General features: G+C 42.4%; 3 protein-coding genes across 6 annotated transcripts; 1 reads left to right on the forward strand and 2 right to left on the reverse strand.

Moving 5' to 3' along the window:
• Positions 1 to 336: 336 nt before the first annotated feature.
• Positions 337 to 3,295, reverse strand: tubd1 (tubulin, delta 1). Its single transcript, XM_068585369.1, has 8 exons — positions 2,975 to 3,295; positions 2,718 to 2,865; positions 1,888 to 2,104; positions 1,574 to 1,805; positions 1,172 to 1,336; positions 914 to 1,042; positions 645 to 828; positions 337 to 523 (listed from the first exon to the last, which is right to left on the reverse strand). The coding sequence occupies exons 1-8, from the start codon at positions 3,123 to 3,125 to the stop codon at positions 418 to 420; spliced, it is 1,332 nt and encodes a 443-aa protein (XP_068441470.1). The 5' UTR covers positions 3,126 to 3,295; the 3' UTR covers positions 337 to 417.
• A 754-nt stretch (positions 3,296 to 4,049) lies between these two features.
• Positions 4,050 to 12,554, forward strand: rps6kb1b (ribosomal protein S6 kinase b, polypeptide 1b). The gene is made up of 15 exons (XM_068584548.1): positions 4,050 to 4,209; positions 5,619 to 5,662; positions 5,768 to 5,888; positions 6,059 to 6,127; positions 8,025 to 8,172; positions 8,362 to 8,419; positions 8,735 to 8,835; positions 9,074 to 9,164; positions 9,310 to 9,400; positions 9,526 to 9,633; positions 9,738 to 9,800; positions 9,905 to 9,982; positions 10,213 to 10,320; positions 10,806 to 10,918; positions 11,588 to 12,554. The coding sequence occupies exons 1-15, from the start codon at positions 4,141 to 4,143 to the stop codon at positions 11,841 to 11,843; spliced, it is 1,518 nt and encodes a 505-aa protein (XP_068440649.1). The 5' UTR covers positions 4,050 to 4,140; the 3' UTR covers positions 11,844 to 12,554.
• Positions 12,555 to 13,054: 500 nt separating this feature from the next.
• On the reverse strand, positions 13,055 to 19,436 carry slc33a1 (solute carrier family 33 member 1). 4 transcript variants are annotated; one of them, XM_068584545.1, is made up of 10 exons: positions 19,371 to 19,408; positions 19,205 to 19,260; positions 17,875 to 18,326; positions 17,603 to 17,756; positions 17,300 to 17,495; positions 16,986 to 17,185; positions 16,665 to 16,849; positions 16,458 to 16,575; positions 15,394 to 15,609; positions 13,055 to 15,299 (listed from the first exon to the last, which is right to left on the reverse strand). In XM_068584545.1, the coding sequence occupies exons 3-10, from the start codon at positions 18,282 to 18,284 to the stop codon at positions 15,132 to 15,134; spliced, it is 1,647 nt and encodes a 548-aa protein (XP_068440646.1). In that variant the 5' UTR covers positions 18,285 to 18,326; positions 19,205 to 19,260; positions 19,371 to 19,408; the 3' UTR covers positions 13,055 to 15,131. The 4 variants fall into 4 exon arrangements, with proteins under 4 accessions (XP_068440646.1, XP_068440645.1, XP_068440647.1 ...); XM_068584544.1 differs by lacking the exon at positions 19,205 to 19,260 and having other exon boundaries at positions 19,371 to 19,436; XM_068584546.1 differs by lacking the exon at positions 19,371 to 19,408 and having other exon boundaries at positions 19,205 to 19,360.
• Positions 19,437 to 20,876: the final 1,440 nt, after the last annotated feature.

A 20,876-nucleotide genomic window follows, 5' to 3' on the forward strand; every position in this document is an offset into this window, starting at 1 on the left:
GTTGAACTTGCTTAATTGAACATGCATTTATATGTGGAGCTTTTGATCACAACACGATTTTCCTCAGCAGATGGCGATGCCCAGTTGTCGTGGAGTTGTAAAAGTTGACATGATCTGAACACTTGCATACGCTTCTTAGATTATGTTGTCTCTAAAGTTGTATCTGACAGCAGCATTTACTTAAATGATCCAATCCCAGTGTCGAAATTAGATAGTTTCAAAAGAACTTGAATGTGTTTCACAATGATACGTTTGGTGTAAAGAAATTGTAAGTCAAGAATTTTCTTTAAGTGAACCAAATAAAATATATATTTTGTATTTATTTACATGTTTTTTTTTAAAAAAAAGCACATAATGGTAATGTGTTTTGGACGTTTAGTCCAAAAGGCCAGGTTGGGCTTGTTCTGTTCTCCATTTCTAGTGCAGTTGACTGTAGCTGGAGATGACTTGCTCAATAGACGTGAAGCTGTCCAGAAAGTCCTCCTCTGAGATCCCAAATTTGATGTACTGGTGGATGTAAGCCCTTTAACAGAGGATAATAAACATGATTTAAAAAAAAGGCATTTAATCCAGAAATAAAATGTTATAAAAAAAATATTTGGACCCAACATTTCCTAAAAGTTGAAGCCTTTGTTCTGACTCACCTGGACGCAAACATATTCCAAGCTTTTCCCACCATGTTGTCCAGAGGTCTGAGCAGAGCCTGGCTGTTACTGACCAGCGTCGCACACTTTTCATACTTATTAAAAGGCACTGGGGATTTCCACAAGTTGAAAGCTGCTTCTGACGAGAGCCAGGAGGTGTACAGGGCCGGGTCCTCGAAGCCACCTGTGGACAGCACATAGTTCACATCTCCTGTTCTGCACTCCTGAAGAGTTCAAATATTAAAATCTGAAAGCCATTTCAACCAGACCCGTCTCTGCGCTGTAAACGTCTTTCCCTCTCAGTATGAGCAGGTTGGCCAGGGAGCGGTTAAAGCCGGTTCCTGCGAGACTCCTGGTCCGCTCGGAGCCTGCAGGCAGACGCACCTGCCAGTCTATACCTGTCGCGGGACAAAAGACGACTTCTCAGAAGTGTGTCACTGATTACACTCACTTTCAAGCCATAATAATAACAGCTTGCAAAACTAAACTGAGTCTTGATTACCAAATTCAAATTTGACAGAACTTGCCTTCCTCCATCTTGGTGTTGGAGATGAGCATCTGCCGCATGTGTTTGAGCATGCTGGGCCAGCTGAACGTGCTGTAGGCCATGGAGGAAGTGGGAACCTGAGGGATGGTGCACACGCTGAGCAGCTTGTACTCTGGGTGGCACGCCAGGGCGCTCACCAGCTCACCTGAAAGACGACAAAGCGTAAAGTCTACATCAGGGTACACATGCAACGAGGAGATGGAAAGTCTGAAATGATGGAGTAATTTCCTGTTGTGGCTGAATCAGCGGCAGAGGACGTTTTCTTCCAAGTCAAATTTTTCATGTATAAAATGGCCAAACATTCCCCGTGTGAACTAAACCTCCCCTTATCCAATTCCATGCCCTGTGGGGAAACCTGTGTGTCTCGGCGCTGAGCGCTCACCCAGAGGATTTCTGCCGTAGACCCCGCGGGAGTCGGCGGTGAGCGCGGGCTGCAGGACGCTGCCCAGCTGGTGAGCGATCACCCTGTTGACGTCGCCGAAGGAGATGTGTTTGATGTTGAGCAGCTGACCGCAGATCCTGTGCACCGTGTCGTTCTCGTGCACCAGTATGGCGTCCGACAGCTCGTAGAGGTGAGCCAGCGTCAGCACTGAGTTGTAGTTTTGGACAATTACCTTAAAAGGGGAATCAAGAAAAGGATTTTAATAGCACAATATTCTAATATTAAAGACGAACGCTCGATAGCCGCCTCAGTACCTCCCCGGTCCCGTACGGCCACGTGAGGTGGTTGAGGATGAAGGATTTGGGGTGGATGTCTCGCAGACACTGAGTGACGTAGGTTCCAACGCCGGACCCCGTCCCCCCCGCCACACTCATTATGGCCATGAGGCCGGCCAACCGGTCACAGCGTTCCACCTCTCGCCTCACCAGCTCCTCCACCGCGTCTCTGTGACGAGGCCCGTGGACACAGTACCTGGTGGGACGCCAGAAGCACATCATTCATTTATGAACACAGGAGGACTGCTTTCCTGTGTTTGTGTTGCGTCTGTAAAAAATAAATGTCATAACGAGTTCCATTTTGCTGTCCAAAGTCAAAGTCCAAAGTCTCAAAGTCTAAAAAGTTAGGAATGAACTTTGACGCTTCATTTTAGAGCTCAAACAATTATTCGATCAGTTAGTGGATCGACAGAAAATTAAATGTCATTATTTAAGCAAAAACTTCTCATGGTTTGATGCTTTTCTTTACTAAAAGGACACGACTTAGGCTCTGACAGAATATAATGAGTAATTATTGACAATTTTCCAACACTTATAAGGCAGTTTGTTTTAAAAGCTTGAAATAAGCCCATAATTAGTCATATTTAACTTATAAATTTAAAAAAAAGATGAGTCCTAAATGCACCGTGGATGAATTTACAAGAGCTATGAAGTTAAGGCATCCGATTCTACTATATTAGAATACGATATTTTACTTTATAATGGTCATACTACTATTACAAAAAGTGGTATTTTTAGGCGCCACTTGTTTTTTCTTTTGTGCCGGATTATTATTATTATTTTTACATATTTTACAGAAAAGGTCATACCCATTAGCCCAGTTGTTCCCAGAGCCCTGCTTCTGGCTGAAGTGTGACTTCTCTCCATACTTCCACATTGCAGACTTTGCAGCTCTGTTCATGCTCTGGTTGATCACTTTGGGCTCCATGTCAATAAGCACCGCCCTGGCTACAAGCTCTGGTGTTCAGACGGGGAGACATGACAGTTAACCATGCGTTGTTATTATTATAATGTTTTATGACGTATGTCCCCCGGTAGAGGATGGTCAGGTGAGATCAGGTGTTACCTCCACGAGAAGTCTGGTGGAAGAACCGCTCGCATCCTGCCGCGCTGTACACTTTCCTCTGTCCCTCCAGAGCATCGCTGCAGATGACGTCAAACAGCTCGTGGCCCACCTGGTTACCGCACTGGCCGAGCTGAACTGTTACAATGGACATGTTTCCCTCAGGTGTGAACAGCGGAGACTCTCCGGGAGTTTTCAGAGCCCGCAGTCTGAGGTCTACCGGCGGCTTTACGCTGCGAGTGAGAGGTTTTCATGACGGAGTCCACGGAGCTGTCAGCATGTTTGTTGTTTAAAAGCGGCGCACGTCCTGTCGTCCCCCGCCACGGGAAGTTGAAATGCCATTTCCGGTCCCAAGCTGTTCAAACTTTCAAAATAAAACTCCTGTTCACTGTGGCGAGTTGCTGCAACCTGTTTGAACCCCAACAAAAATAATAAATATCCGATTGAGGTAATATTATGTAATATATATTCGATATAATAATAATAATAATCATAATAATAATAATAATTATGATTATTATTATGATTATGATTATTATTATTATTATTATTATTATTATTATTATAGTGGTTCATAGGTTACTGGGGGTGTTTGTAATTATAAAAGACCACCATAAAAACATTTCAACAACATAGTTTCCGCCAACGCGGACTGAATTGTAATTTTTTCAATGGTTTACATGTTTTTAGTACAAAATAGAGCCCATTCAAGCATAATACGTTTAAGTATTTAACTAGGAGCGGAGACGTTAAATGCACCTGAATATTGTTTACTTCACCAGGAACTTGAACAGTCAGATTTTATTTTTTTATTTTTTTTGGCCAAAGTATTAATATTATAAATATTTTTTATTTCAGTGTATCGTTATATTTCTCTATAATGTGTCTTGCATAAAAAGGGGTGTCTGGACGTTGGTTTGAATGCTTTCTATAAAAGGCGACGGAACTAACTAATGAGGGTTATTTAATCTTGTAGTAAAAAACTGACGTTGGATTATGAAAAAAATATAGAGCGAATCGCTGAAGGTACCGCCCCTTTTGTCGAGCGTCGCAATGCGCATGCTCAGTGTAGTAGCCGGTTATGGCGGCGGTGTGTGTTCGTCCATGAGGTGGGGGGACGCCTGCTATTCTTGCGGTCTGTGACGGAGCGATCCGAGCGAAGCGCTGCCATGGCCGGAGTGTTTGACATTGATCTGGACCAGCCGGAGGAAAATGTCTCCGACGACGAGAATGAGGAGGTACTTCGACGGGGAGACGTTGAACGCGGCTGGGAGAGTTTGTCACGTCGGAAACTCTCCACGCCATAGTAGCTAGCTAGCTAGCTGTTAGTCTTGCCAGCCGCCACGGGCCTCCTCCCGCAGCCGGGGCTCTTGGGCCTGTTCACACGGGGTTAGCAGAGGCTGACAACTTGACAGCGATCTTCACGGAGCTGTCACTCTGTTCTGTTTTTATTTCACGAGTAGCGATAACTAAGCGGTGGACGGCATGTGCTATTTTTTTCTTTGTATTTTCAATGCCGTCTTGTTGAAATAAAACCCTTCGCTGTCATGTCAGAGTTGTGCAAACAGAGCCTTACTTGGCCAAAGGTGCTGCAGTGATAAATGTGGCTCGGTGTGTGCAACAGTTTATTTTGGCAAGTCTGTCCCAGAGTGGGACTGTGGACACAGCTACTGCCTGTGTATGCGTGTCTGTTTGTGTGTTTGTATTTACACCGAGCTTAAAGTACAGCAGCAGCAACAACACAACTGACTGCACACTTGACTTAATATAACAACTACATGAACCTGTTTTGTTATTATTAAATTATGTGTGAATACTCCTTCATGCAAATCTAGTATATCATTACAGCAAAGCCATCATCGTATACTATTAAAGGAGTAGAATAGTAATTGAATAGGCGATAGCAACTCTCTGCACTCGGATCAGGGGTGTAGTTTTCATCGAGATAAAGCATTTTTGGATTAGTATAGAAGCACAGGTTTAGAAACTATCCCTGCAGCTCGGGTTTGTCAGTGTCACATCCCAGTTTTAATGTAAAACCCAAACACCTTTATAAACTGGCAGATATAGTTATGCTTTAGTTTTTTGTCTAAGAGGATGTAATATAAGTTAGGCAGCAGCTAACTATTATTTTCATTATCAATTAATCCGACAATACATTTGTTGGCTTAATCGATTCCCTTTTTGACAAAAAGTTAAGTCAACTGGCTGAAGGCTTGACATTTTTTGTTTGAGCAAAACTCAAAATATTATGTATACAATCAAATCACGATGATGTCAAAACAGCAAATAGTCAAACTGGAGCAGCTGAAACAAGACAATTATTGATTCTATTTTTGGTTTATCTTTATTGCTTTTTATTTGTATCGCATGATAAGCATTGTAAATGCGATAGTATCGTGTTATAACAGACATGAAGTGTTAAATTGCAAGGGGAAAAAAGGAAATATAGAAATGAGATCGACTCCTATAAAGTTGACAATATCAGAAATGAAAAACTGAAGAAAGAAACGCAATCAAACGGATTTCTGTGTGGATTTTAAGCAACAAGCTCAGGTGTTCTCTATTGAAACCCCCTCGCTTCCTCATTGGGACAAATAAAGCTTCACGACTTGTGTTTACATTGTTTTTTAACTTTTCATTGCAGATTCAAATCGGTGACATCATGGACCAGTGCAGTGGATTTGAGTTGTGAGTTTTCACCATGTCCTTCCGTGCTTGTGTTCACGTATCTATGTGTTTGTGCAATTTTATTGGTGGAATAAAGAACACGATGCATTGACTGTGTCTCTGCAGCAACATGGACGACTGCGAGAAGATTGAGATATCGGAGGACAACGTCAATCAGGGGACGGAGAACATCAGACCCGAGTGCTTTGAGCTGCTGCGGGTGCTGGGGAAAGGTGGTTATGGAAAGGTACTTGTGGTACCCACGAAGCATCAAGCCTTGAGAAAGTACACCCAACACACACACACTACTAAAAAAGCCCACTTTTGATTATCTTTCCCTCTAGAATTTAAATAACTGGGTTGTACTGTGTTTATTTGAGTGTCTTAAACGTGTCAATCATTTCCATCTTTTTGTAGGTTTTTCAAGTTCGAAAAGTTGTTGGAGCTGCATCAGGAAAAATATTTGCCATGAAAGTTTTAAAAAAGGTACATTCTTCTGCTTATATACCTCTAATTAGAGCTCTGTACCACCGCTCTGTTTGTATCCTTTGAACGTAATTGCATGCATGCTTGTTTTTTTTTTCTTGTTTTTTTTTTTTTTACAAATAAACATTATGTTGCTTCTGTCTGCAAAAATGGGCTGTCCTTGAAGCCAGTGGTGGGGTAAGGTTTTACTGCTAGTTGGTAGGGTGCCATCTGCGCTGCTGCAGCCTTGGCACCTGAAAACACTCTGCCTCAGCCCATTAGATTCCGCTTGATGTTCACACCGCTTCTGCTCGATTGGCTAAAATGACCCCAGTGACACGTTGAAGACCTGCCAGATTTCAACCACTCGTCTCAATCGTTCAGCCTCAAAGGCAAGCACAGCTCTTTATGAGGGCTTTTGGAGTAGATGCCCAGGGCCCTGTGTTTGTCAAGCATTTCAGAGTAAGACATCAGGCATGACTTGCCCGACTTCCTTAACATTCCTGCATTTAGGCTTTTCCAGGTTTCAGGAGAGGTCCCGAACTGTCGCAACCTGTTGGGAGTTCTTAGCAGCTAGACGGAAGCAGGACAAATTGCAACACGCACTCCTGCTCGTGTACACGCACAATGTGCAACATTTGATTTAGAATAACGACATTTAAAAAAAAAAAATCATGTTTTGTCCAACACAATTCCACTGCAGAAAAAGTACAATTTTATTGCAGTTTATACTGAACTTAAAACTGAAACGGGATGTAGAACTATGCCCGCTACTATTCCACCTCAAAATGAAATACTAAAGTAAAATTTATGTTAAATTTTTGTTTTCAGATAAAATATATTTGGAGTCTTTTTGTGAATGAAACTAGTTTGTAATAAAAAGGGTATACTGCTGTGATTAATCTAGATTTCCCTGCTTCACATATTTTTTTATTCAGTCTGTTTTGAATGTGTTGATTACACGTTGAATCACTGAGAAAAATGACATAAATGATTCATGAATTATTACGTGTCGTATACCAATTATGTCAATGCCTCTTAAATGAGAACTTTGACTCTTTACTGTGCGTGCGTAGCGAGGCTCATAAACAACTTAAGTCCTACTCTGAGGATGAGTCACTTAGTCCACAGCATCGGAGAGCAGCTCGTGGATGACTGCTAGTTACCTCTGGCAGTGTTTGGTAGTCCATTAAACGGAAACAAAGGCCCTTTAAAGTCGGTATACAATGCATGATTCATAATCGGTCTCGACAATAAGTGAATGGTGAAGACACTTCTCAGTTGGCGTGCTCGTACTGCACCATTTCAAATGAAAAAGCTCGTCCCAGCCTCGGGTTAGCGCCGTCTTTTGTGGTAGTTCTGACAATTTAAAGCTGAGACAATATTGCTGCTGACAGCTGGCTCTTTAGCTCTCTGACAGAAGTGGTTAGCAAACATAAATAAGAGCAGGAGCAAGGAGAGGAACAGAAGACACTGTACATATACATCCTTAGTTGTGCTAGGACTAACATTATTCTCCGTGGACTTTTTAAAGCATGGTCTTTATTGTGAAGCTTTTAGTGTTGCGTGAGTGATAATTAAGGACGTTGTCAGAGCTAGAGAACCAGAAACAACAATAGGAAGTGGCATGATCTGCCTCGTTGAACCGTATTCATTGATTAAACTACATCCTCAATAATTAGGAAATGGAGCTCCTTTATCATAGTTGCCCCCGGCCTCTCAGATGTTGTATAGTGGAATGCTTTTGCTTTCTCTCTATAAATATCATAGTAGAGACAAACAAGCAGCCATGTGTCAGCGGTTTGTCGCTGATAGCCTTTCACTTGGACATGGATGAAAACGCAGCCGTTGTCTCACCCTTCCGTCTGCCTCTTGATTTGACTAATGCTGATGTGCTTCTCCGGGGCGGGGCTACCAGGCTATGATTGTACGCAACGCCAAGGACACGGCCCATACAAAGGCGGAGAGGAACATCCTGGAGGAGGTGAAGCATCCCTTCATAGTTGATCTCATCTACGCCTTCCAGACCGGAGGGAAGCTGTATCTCATCCTGGAGTACCTGAGCGGTCAGTACGAGACATGCACACGACGCACACTCTCTGGGAAGATCAATGCATATTACGCGGGGGTGAAATTGCCTTTTCCTGCTCATCTCCTCCTGGGAGCAACCTCGCCTTTGGAGGCAGTAGGCGTATGTATGTGTGTGTGTGTGTCACCTTTTATTAACAGTATAACATTTGTGATCACCTGCACAGGAGGAGAACTTTTCATGCAGCTGGAGAGGGAGGGCATCTTCATGGAAGACACAGCCTGGTGAGTGGGGTTTGTCTTGAGTAAGGATGTCAGTATCGTCCACTACCAAGTCGACATAGAAAATGTATCTTAAAGCTGTATGTCAGTTCACCTCAAACCCAGTTTAATTCTTTATTTTTAAATCATTACATAATGTATATTGTACTGCATCTGCCTAAAGCTTCCCCACCAGTACACTTAACTCAACACTGTGTTGTATTAACTCCAAACATATGACATACAGTCCCGGTCTTGTAGATTGGCATTTGGAATTAAGGCAGTATTTATTGGCTTTAATTTTATTGTTTTTATTTTCTTATTTGTCGTTCTCTGTAGTTTCTACCTGGCAGAGATCTCCATGGCTCTGGGCCACCTGCACCAGAAGGGCATCATCTACAGAGACCTGAAGCCTGAGAACATTATGCTCAACAACCATGGTGTGTGTGCGTGCGTGCGTGTGTGTGTGTGTGTGTGTGTGCGTGTGTGCGTGTGTACATGTGTTGAAATTGACTCAAACCTTCCTGCATGATTCGTCCCAAAAAAATGTCCTCAATATATTTGTATTTATCCTTTTAAACATCACTATCCATATTGCACAAATGTCCTGTCAGTAAACAAGACCTTGTTACAATTTAACAATAAACTATTGCGTCTGAATATGTGCTTTCCTTCCAGGGCACGTGAAGTTGACAGACTTCGGACTGTGTAAAGAGTCGATTCACGACGGCACGGTCACCCACACTTTCTGCGGCACCATCGAATACATGTAAGCGCTCACTCTTTGATGCACTCGCATGCAAACAGGCCTCCCTTAACTCACTCATTTGTACCCTTCCTGTCTGCTGTCCTGCTCGGTATTGACCCGTTTCCATGAATTCATGAGTAAGAAGTGTGCACTCGCATTGTTGCAGGGCCCCAGAGATCTTGATGAGAAGCGGACACAACAGAGCAGTCGACTGGTGGAGTCTGGGCGCTCTGATGTACGACATGCTCACCGGAGCGGTCAGTTCAACTTTTACAGCATAGAGAGAAAAAAAGAGAAGCTTTCTGCTATACTACTTTAAAAATATGGTTCGTAATTTGGAGCCGTTTTGTGTAACCCCTTACTTTCTTTCTTCCCACTGTAGCCACCGTTCACTGGTGAGAACCGCAAAAAGACCATTGACAAGATCCTGAAGTGTAAGCTCAGCCTACCACCCTACCTCACACAAGAAGCAAGAGATCTCCTGAAACGGGTATCTCCTGTTTGCTTTCAGCTCATAACACGGGTGTTTATCCAAAAATAAGTGTGGCGTTGTTGTGTAAGTATTCTTTTGACACTTGACTGCTGGTTGTACAGCTGTTGAAGAGAAACGCCTCGTCGCGGCTGGGAGCGGTAGCAGGAGATGCCACCGAGGTGCAGGTGAGTGTCCCGCAAACCCGCTCGGGACACACGGGTGGTGAAGGATGTGCCCGCTGTTGTTGCATGAATGGCTGTTTTATGGCCCCGTGTTTGATGTCCCGCAGGCTCATCCCTTCTTCAGACACATCAACTGGGAGGATTTACTGGCTCGGAAAGTGGAGCCCCCCTTCAAACCTTTCCTGGTGAGTATCAGAGGAGCGGGCCACGAGGAGTTCCCAATTAAATGTTGACTTTAGTGAGCTTGAGCTGAGTTCTACATTCCAGCTACCTGCCCAGGTTGCACCAACTGAACCCATTTTGGTAATTCGAGCCAGGCCTTCTCGTGTTCCAGGCCCACATGTTGTTAGCTGACACATCTACTCGGGTTGCTGCACCGCCTCACCTGCTTTCGTGTTCCCTTCTATCTTGGCAGCAATCGGCTGAAGACGTGAGTCAGTTCGACTCGAAGTTCACCAGTCAGACGCCGGTCGACAGCCCGGATGACTCGACCCTCAGCGAAAGTGCCAATCAAGCTTTTCTGGTGATTTTTTTCCACGACATCTTCACGTCTTGTTTGTTTTTGTTCGTACCTACATCAAAGATCAAGGTCACTGTGACCTCATAACAAAAAAGATGTATGTACTAATCAAGACAATAGCACACAAATGTCTATTAGGATAAAAAAAAATTGGGGATTGAATTCTAGACAGACACGGATGTAACTTGAATCTTCTCGTGAACATGAAAGAAAGTTCATGACTTCCAGGTTCACGCAATAAACAGTTCTACAATTCTACAAGCTGGTAGTTGATCAGTATTTTTGCCTGTAAAGTTACATTGCTTATGCATCACGGAGCAGCAAAAATAACCAAATCAGTCGGGTGGAGCATCAGATATCAGCTTGAAAGCATCGCTGATTCACGCTGCAGCCTCTGACTCAGTAACACAAGATGTCTTCCTGCCTCTCAGTTGTGACCGTGCACCAACTGCAGCTGTGTTTGTCTCTTGATGTCTTTGTTGCTGTAGGGCTTCACGTACGTCGCCCCGTCAGTCCTGGAAAACATCAAAGAAAGGTTCGCATTTGAGCCGAAAATCCGCTCACCTCGACGCATCGTGGGCAGCCCAAGAACACCTCTCAGGTATGTCGGTAGCAGCCACTTGAAATGGTTGGCAAAATCCACCCCTCATTCCCACTCTGAGGTTTTGTTCTAGTATTTTTATTGTGTGCTATATATATATATACATATATATATATATATATATTTATACATACATACATACATACATACATACATACATAGGTCCCTCTTTTATTGCGGAGGATACGTTCCAAAAATAACGAATAGACGAAATCCGCCAAGTAGTCAGCTTCATTTTTTACCATTATTATACATGTTTTTAGGCCGTGAAACCCCTAACCACACTTTTATACACTTTTCTCAGACAGGCATTAACGTTTTCTCAAACTTCTCTCTTATTTAAACACTCTCAATGTTTTGCGGATTAAAAAAATAAGCCTGAACATGTTTAACAAATTTCATTTTAATGATCAATCTACGAGGCCCTCTGACGGCGCCTCTTTGTCCAGGAGCCGAGGGACGACTGTATATATGTGTGTATATATATATATATATATTTACACACACATATTTCATTCACACTTGTAACGACGTGGCAACTGCCTCCTTAACATCTTATTGTACATATTCTGAGTTTTAACTAATTCGTTAAGACCACGAACATATCAGAGAGAAATGCCTCTTGGTTACATCTGTCCGTTTCTTTCCTTCGCCACATTGCCCTTTCAGCCCAGTCAAGTTCACGAGCGGGGAATGCTGGGCCCGGAGCCCCCTTCTCCCTGGCGCGGGGCCAAGTGTCCTCCAGTCCCCTCAGGACCAGGCCATGGAGCTGTCCACCCCGGAGCAGATGGACGTCACAACGAGCTCCGAGGTCTCGGCCCCTCTTCCCATCCGTCAGCCTACCGGGGTCAACCTGGGTCAGGTGAAGCAGCAGGCCTACCCCAGCATTGCCAAGCGGCCGGAGCATTTACGTATGAACCTATGACCCACCGCGCCGCTCTAGGAAAGTTTATTACTTGACTCTTTTTTTTTTTATTTTCTAAAAGAAACAAAGCAAAAAGGTATGGATGCTCGAGACAATTCAAAATCCAAAATTGCACATCCACACACTCCGTATACTGTCACAACCTGGAGTTTATGCGTGGGTCTGCGACTCAGGCGTGCTGCAGTTAAGTGCTGCCGACGATATCATCGCCTCACCACTTCTCCTCGGGTCTCCTGACCTTTGTCTTCTGACCCCCACCCCCTCTTTCTGAACTGGACTCGTAGGACTGGAAACCATTTTAAGGAGCCGCGGCCTTTCGTGCGACCTTGGAAATCAAAGCCGACCATGTATCACACAGTATGCAAGCTATTTACTCTCAAATGCCGTCAGTCTACTGTACAAGATGACGTCCAAAGGGCTTTGTGCTATCTGAATGAATGCCAGTGAGGCAAACTGCTTCCATTGGGAGATTCTGAAAGTTCTTCTCTGATGAAAAAAAAATAATGCTTCCTGGCTCTGAGTGAAATGATCCAAATTAGGTAAATTATTGGAAAAAGATCAAAAAAATGAGCATTGTGAGCGTCGGACAAGCAGAAGTTGTGGTATTGATGAATATAGCTTCATGTCTTAAGATGTTTTACACCATGGATGCATTAACTGTGCTGTACATCAATGATGACTCAAAGAGCCTCAATTAAACTAGAAAGAAAACGCTGACTTTTTACATTCTTTTGGCATCAAAGGCTCATTTGATGTGGGAACCACACTTCAATGATCTGCTCTTAAAGCGCGCTACACTGTACAACGAATCACTGGATTAGTTGACACGTCAGACGTAATTCAGCTTGATCACCACGACCACCCAAAAAATGTCAAACGGATCTCGGTGCTGCTTTGTGTGACACACCACACACACTCTGGGCGCCCCCGCAGACCGCGGGGCCTCGGCGCCGACGGGACCCCCCCAACTGACCCCTGGAGAGAGTTCATACTGGACACTGTGGCACCAGTTGATCTGCAGTTGTGGGGTTTAATGCGCCAAAAACTCGGGGCAACATTTACATCAGCTCACTTGTTCAGGAGGGACATTTTTTAGAAATCCCAAAAAGCAAGGATAATTCTAATAAAATGTATAAAAAATATATATATATATATATACAGAATGCATTGTGGGTTTTTTTGTATGAAAGGAAAAACATCTGGAGACTTCACAAGTGCACGTTTTTTTTAATTGCGTATAAGATGTTTCAGAACTATACATTGCATCCCATGAATGTCAAAACAGAGCTGCTGTTGCATTTTTAAACGTGTTACATTACCATCACTTTGTGCTATACTTTTACTTTGTATTTTAACTCATTTAAAACTGAAGTTGTGCAAAGTAAAATATAAATCAAGTCAGTTTTCATTAAAATAATGTTTTAAAAAAAAGTCAGTCAAAGGATGATTTAAAAATATTCTTTTTTGCAGCTGAAATGCACCTAAAAACCAATTGAGCAGTATCTGATCAGAAACTGATCCAAATTAAAAAACAAGAAAGTCTAAATCCAAACAAATCTCGTGCCCTGATAATGGGGGGAAATGCAGAAATATAGCAGTGATGTGCTGGTACAAAAACAGAAGGAAGGCCTAATAAATATCATACAAAGGCCATGCAGTGTAACCTTTAACTGATGTTAATGTAGCATAAGACACTCACTGGCCAAAAACACACAACTGCTGCCATAGTAAACTGAAGGTGTTTGACCTTTTACATGTAGTTCAAAGTCAGACGATGCCTAAATTAGTTAAAAATGAAGCTCTCTTTACATGAACCCTGATTGTGTGCTTCAACGCTTTCATTTGACAGAAGTTTTTTCAATGCTGGCGTTAGAGAAAATACTGTAACATTTAGTCCTAGATACAACATGAAAACAGAAACTGGGAATCTGCTTAAATTTTCTCTTCAAGGTTGCTTGTCTGGGATCTCAACTGGTTTTGGGAGCAAGAAATTTACGCTATGTATTTACCTACATACTTCTCAGGCTGGTGTTAATGTCCCACTGTGCAAAACGGTTTTATGGATGTTAAAACATCTTAATTAGGACTTCTGTAATACATTGTTGCATTAATAGTTATACAGCATATTGGCCTTTCACGTAAAATGTGTTTGGATCGTAATGCATCTGGAAAATGTGTGATTTAAGAGCCTAAAAAAATAATGCACGTATATTTTTTGGGAATATTTTTTTTCTTTTTGCAACTTAAAAATGCCTTTGCAAAGATAACGTACCAACCAGGCCCCACTGATGACAAAGAGGTCGCAACAGTTCAAAGTCATGCTGTCCAACAATGCCTTTAAACGTTACATTTGGTCCTTTGATGGATAAAACTGATCAAATTTAAGGAATGTGTAGAAAACGAAAGATCTGCTCCAAGAAACGTTTTTAATATTTCAGACATCTCAGTTCACTTGACGATATTGGTAATAATAAAGTTATTTATGTTATGTGGGCCTAACTTCATATTATGAAAACGCAGTGGGTAAAACAGTCATGTTGAGTGTAATCTACCGAACCAAAAGAAAGGCTTTGAAACACCAAACAAGGCACAAATTACTTAAGAGGAAGAAAATATCAATTTAAATAAGGATTTAAATAATCATTTGATCTGATCAGAGTCAAGCAGCAATCAAAGATAGTCTTCACACATGGTTTAACCTGCATCCGGACACTTTCTGTGTATGTTTTGTTTTTTACCTTTAGTATTTGGTAATATAGATACGGTGATTGGCTGGGATGGTAAACAGTTTACGTGTTACCTCACAAGCTTTTTTAAAGTTATTTTTTGCTCAAAATAACTCAATGTAATTCCCACATCGTACAAACTCAACAAACTGGCAATCCAGACAGGTACAAATACACCCTGAAGTTATTTAAACATATTCTTTGAGACAGCTCTTGTTTGGTTAAGCTGTTCCAAGCAGCAGAATATGGTTTCAGAAGAAAAAAAAGAAAAGATTCTTAGCTCGTTTGAAAAGTTGTTTCAGTTTTCAGAGCACTGTTGTGTGCATAAATGTTTTTTTTTACCTCTACAGAGACAATGGAGTCCTTCATCAGATGTATGCCCCTCAAGGTAACAGAGTTGACAAAGTGTGAGTGTGTTCTTGACGCAGCAACTAGAGCAGGTCCAGCGGGACCAGCTGGACTAAACGGACGAGAATGGAATAACAATATGTCCACCATTCAGCTGTCTTTGGAGCAGAGTACACGCAGGTGAAAGAAAAAGTGGCACTGATGAGAGGCGTCATCACCGATTAGCTCTGCACCTCCATGCAGCGGGTTTCTGGTCCTGCAGGCGCCTCATCTTCTTCCCCAACCACACCCACCAGACTAAACCAATCACAACGCACACCACTGACTCCACGTAGTAGCCGTCTAGTGTAGTCACACAAGCGCCGCCCTCCTTAACGCACAGCTGGAAACAGGAACAGGGACAAAAGAATCAGTGTATCAATTCGAGGGAATGACATACAACCGCTTTGCAGAGTTTCCTCTCGCTGCTTACTCACCCCTGCCTCCTCTACAGATCCACAGCTCTGCCCGGCGGCTCCTTGACACTCCTTAAAGGTCAGGGGGTCCACCATCCACAGAGCCAACGTGGAGGGCCAGTTCCCACCGAGGTTAGTGACGGTGTTCAGCAAGGTCATGTAGGTCCCGCCGATGAGAGGGTCGCTCACTTTGGCGTGAAAGGCCATGCAAGCCACGTACATGCTGTATAACGCGACCTGGGGAAGCAACATGGGGAACATTTCTTCATGCTGAGCAAATGTCAAACTTACCATGATATTTAACAACTTAATTCTCATCACGTCAATTTAACCAAAATGAAACTGTGTTTTTATCCTTTTGACCTGATGATAAAAATCAAAAAAGGTCCAGAAAAAGAATACTTAAATAAATCAATCCAAATTACTTTCATATTCTATTGAAAGATGAAGAGAGAAAACGTAACCCTCCTTACTAAAATATGCCAGAAGAGTGAAAAAAAAAAAGGAAAGGGGATAAATATTCTCCGGTCTTTGATACTTTAGATTTCCTTCTATTGCACAGTGACCTCTGCAGGCAGAAATAAGAAATGAAAGAAGGTCGTTGGGAGAAAAATGAACTTGTCTACCTTTGAAGACCATTATACTTAAAAATGAGGCCGTGACACACACATCGGTGTATCTGCACACACGTTTTAAAAAACCTGAGAATAGATTACATATATGATTTGCTTTTAATTGCTTCAGTAATAGAGACAAAACTAAACTGAGAGTCAAAGAGCTAAATGCTAACATGTACAATGCTAAAATGTGTTACTTTGTCATTAGTTTTGCAGGTAATTGGCCATAAAACAAAGTATTACACAAGTTGTGGTCATTTTTTAGCCAGTTTCCACGTGTCTTAGGAGCAGACTGAGACACACAGTCCTGTTCATAATGTGAAAAGGGTCGAACACCCTTTCTAAGCGCACTCTCACAATCTGCACATTGTTGAGATCCTGTCACCTGGGAAAAGTTGATACAGGCTGGGCTAGAAGAGGTAAAGGGAGGAGAAGTGTGATATTAAAGGGAGTAACAGAAACACAAACCTGATGCAATGCGTAGCTCAGCAGCACGATGGCGTAGTAGTAAATCGGGAACCCTCCGTCATACTTCAAACTGGGCGTCCACCACACCAGCAAAGCGTAGCCCAGACCTATGAGCAACCTGCAACCACAAACACCAACACTCTGTCAGCTTTTAGTTTGTTGAGTGTGTGTGTGCGATTGGGTTTGTGAGGCAGTGTGTATTACAACCTTAAAGGGAAGGCCTTGTAGAAGACATCCAGAGGTCTAGGCCCTGCCGTGTATTTGCTTATGATCACAGGTAGTAGGATCTGCAGAGGCACCATGGGCACTGCCAGCAGTGCCAGCTGCTCCTTGGGAACCCCGGCCTCCACCAACTTCAGGCCCGTCACTGCATCTGCTGCCGAGAACCCAATCTGAAACATAAGGAAAAGGCACAGGATAAATCTTTCATTCACTTTGGGTGTCAAGCAGCAAATGTGTACAAGCAACACTTTTAAAGTCATTCTTTTAAAAGTAAACCAAAATGTGTTCACGTAATGCTTCAAGTACTTTGGCGGTGAGAAGCAGGGAACAAAAGGTGAAGACTGTGGGCATCTTGATGATAGAGAACAGCAGCTTGTAGGTTTCCGTGACACCCTGTGTTTGCTCTTGGACTCGAGGCTTTCCTTTGATGTGTTCATTTTCGCTTTTCATGATGGCTACCAAAGTCGTGGAAACCAGGAACACAATTCCCCAAAAAAACAAGAACTCTGCAGCCGAAGAAGAGAAAGCATTAGAACATTACACTTCATTCAACTCGTCACCAGAAAGTACTGCTCTGTTGTAAAAACACATTCTCTTGTGAAGTCAGGGGGGAAGGATACCTGACAAGGTGACGATGCCCGTGTCCTTGGGCTCTACTCTGAGGTATTTGTTACAGAAGTCTGCAGACTCCAGAGCCAGAAAGAGCACATTCCCCAGAAAGTATCCAGCTGTCTGGCCCACAGAGTTGCATGTAGAAGCATATCCCACATTTTCTCTGGATAACATAGTCAGGGCCCAGCCATCCACAGCTATGTCCTTAGAAGCAGACAAGGCACAGCAATTAGAGGACTGGAGGAAAAACTAATCCAATGTAATTATCTTCCTGAATGTATGTTTGTGTCACTGTGTTTGTGATCGCCTACCTGTGTGGCTGCAAGGAAGGCAAGCATAAAGAAGACCGCAGTGAGCATTACCACCTTCGGTCCTCCCTCACTTTTCATTAGTGAATTTACTGTCACAGAAAGGTAGAGCATGAAGAGGCCGAGCAGGTACTGTGTGGGCACCAGCCATGACTTTCTGAAAAAGCAGGTCGGAGGTAAAATGAATATATATTTAATATATATCTGGAAGAAGTTACACAGTGTAAGGGGAAAAGAAATATCAACATAAACAGTTATGCGTGTATCCTTCTTACCGTCTACCAAACCTGCTGAAGTAAAGCGCGTCCACCAGTGGTGCCCATAAGAGTTTGAGACTAAATGGCCAGAAGACAAAGCTGAAGAAGGCTTGGTCTCTGTAGCTGACGCGCTGACTCTGTAAGATCAGAGGGATGCTACCAGCCAGTCCTAGAGGAATCCCTTGCAGCACATACAGGAACAGCAGAAGCAAAACGTTCCCCAACTCGCCACGGATCCCCGGCCGTACTCTGTATCTCCTGTCCTCCATGGACACCACTTTGATGAGACTCTCCCCTTCCTCCTCCACCTCTGGTTCAGAGCTTGTCTCTCCCTTGTCCATGTCGCTGATGTTTTCAGAGAAGACGGTGGTACCCGCAATCTTCCTCTGCCGCCCGTTCTTGTGCGTTATCAAATCAGAGTGCGCCATATTGGAACAGTGGGCATCAAACCCGCTGTACCCTCAGCGAATCTGCAGAAAAAGAACATAGGGAACAATTTAAGCAGCAAAATTGACTGCATGTCTGCCATGAAAATTTTCAACCATTTGAATCCCATTAAGATTGTTATCATTGGTGTTTGGAAGTCAAAGCCACAATAGCAAAGGTACAGAATGTGACAGGCAGACACGCTGTTAATAGCAAGTATAAAGAAAGATACAATAAACAAATGAAATAAAGTAGAAAACAATATTAAATAGATTGGTTGTGTCATAGTAGCAAACAGCCAAACAGGATGAGTGAAAAAACATTCAGTGAAGTACAAGCAAGGACATATCGATTATATGTTTGAGCAAAAGCAGTCAGCAAACTGGTCAAGTGTGCACACACTTTAAATGAAGGGGATAAAAGAACATATGCATACACAGAAACTTGTGTGAAAGAAGAAGAAAAAAATTGCCAAGTCATTATTGGGTGAAAGGTGACGATGACACTTCCAAAGGCTATCAAATAGATGCAGGATTATGTTGGTTAGAAGTTAGAATTTATAGAGCTTTATATGTCACACTGTACAGTATGGTACAAGGAAAAAACTAAAAACTGACTGTCCAGTGTGAAATAAGTCCTAAACTAATGCAATGTGTCCGACCACTCACTGCCTGGCTCGCTGACACCATCAATTTCAGACAGAAAGCAATCAAGGCTTTATAGGGAAGATAAATCCATTAATGTGTTCACCGTTGTTTTCTGCTGTCACCTACAAATCCCAAAATGTTACTTTACGTTAGCCTAAACGTAAAAGACAAGCACAGTAAGATTATCAAAACGTACAAAAAAGACGTGTATGTGGACATGGTGAAAAGTTAAATGGAAATCACACAAGCAGTAGGTTAGATGAATTCATGTATACCTGATGATGATGTTAACAGCATGCCAAACATGTTAATGCCAGACCGGAGACAAAGACTGAACACAAACGGATGAATTACAGAGCAAATTAACGGGAGACAATTGTTATTCTACGTTGATACAATTGCGGATTTGTGTCATCTCAATAAAGGTAAGAAAATCACTACCGTGTCACTCAAAACAGATTACATCCATACAAACACAGACGAAGAACCAGGAAGTGCGGCGTGTGCGACGACTAAATGTGTCCGGCACGTACAGATGACGTGTCAAAGACCAACTGAAAAGAGTTCCGTTTCAGTTGGTGGGGAAAGAAAATACGTTTTAATAAAAGTGTACACAGCTCTAATTATGAAACTCAAGCGTAAAAATTACTTTTTTTAAATGGTGTCACACGTGCTTTAAGGAAATACTGTCAGCTACCCTTTCATTGGCACGTTACGTTATATTCACAGGCCATTAAAACAAAGACATTTAAAACACCAACAAGCCAGAGAACAACATACCTTTCAAGTTTTAGCATCATCTTCAACTACAACAGCAAGGCAGACAGATGGTAATTTGATCAGTTTACAAGTCTATTTGACTGAAATATACTATAATTAATCGGGTTGCATATTAATTAGGCAAATCTGCTAGTCTCAGTATCACTTTAATATAGACTTTACCAGAGGTTCTCAACCTTTTTTCAGTGATGTACCCCCGTGAAATATTTTTTCAGCCAAGTATCCCATAAGTACCCCATAACCAGCAATAATGTAATAGACAGTGCTGTGCCATAAGTGTCTGATTTAATATAGAATATATCCCCATTTTTCCTAGAATGATGACTGATATCCGATTGAACTGAAATCACATTCAGACATTCTCCTCCGTCTTATGGTAAAGGTCATGATGCATCCACTCAATTTAAATTAGAGCTAATGGAAAACGGCCTGCTGTGCCTTGTGGTTTCTATGAGTGCACATGAATTTGCTTATCCACACCGATGGCATGTGACAACACACAAGCATATTTGGGAGGATCATCATGTGATAACAGGAGCACTGAAGCTACAGTTAAACCATGTGAGAGGGTGTCGATCTACCACAACATTTCCTGATATAGGAAAACAATGCACTCTCCATCAGAATAGAGTATATTATTGTACTTACACCATATTCACTGACCTAGAGAGGCTATGCTCCTATTGTTCCAACAAACATCCTTTTTTATGTTTAACTTATTTTCACCAACAAAGCAAACTGGACATCTGCTTAGAGCCCTCAAAGGTTCCATATTCATGATGCCTCGGTTGGTTTGTGTTTATCTAATTCACTGGAAATTTGTTCAGGAATTTGCACCAATGATAGCAAAATGTCAATGTGTCTACCTACTTTGTAGATATGAACTTTGTCAAAACATACATGGTACATAATATTCCTTAAGTAAATGACCAAAGACAGAAGGTCAACGGGGACACACAGATCAATTGTGCCTTGTAAATCAATCCAAGCATGCTCATGGTTTAACCAGTGAAAGTTAACTGAAGAGGAAGTACTGCTCTAATGGTCCATGTACTTTGTGCACTGCAGTGAATAGGTTATAGTTTGACTGGTTCTAAATTGACAGTGCACCGACCAGCCAATCAAACATTTGTATTATTTATGGACGTGGTAACGATTGTGTTGTAA

This window comes from Clinocottus analis, unplaced genomic scaffold (assembly GCF_023055335.1).
Source record: "Clinocottus analis isolate CAN_PGR_092001 unplaced genomic scaffold, fCliAna1.0.p SCAF_2, whole genome shotgun sequence".
Classification (NCBI taxonomy): domain Eukaryota; kingdom Metazoa; phylum Chordata; class Actinopteri; order Perciformes; family Cottidae; genus Clinocottus; species Clinocottus analis.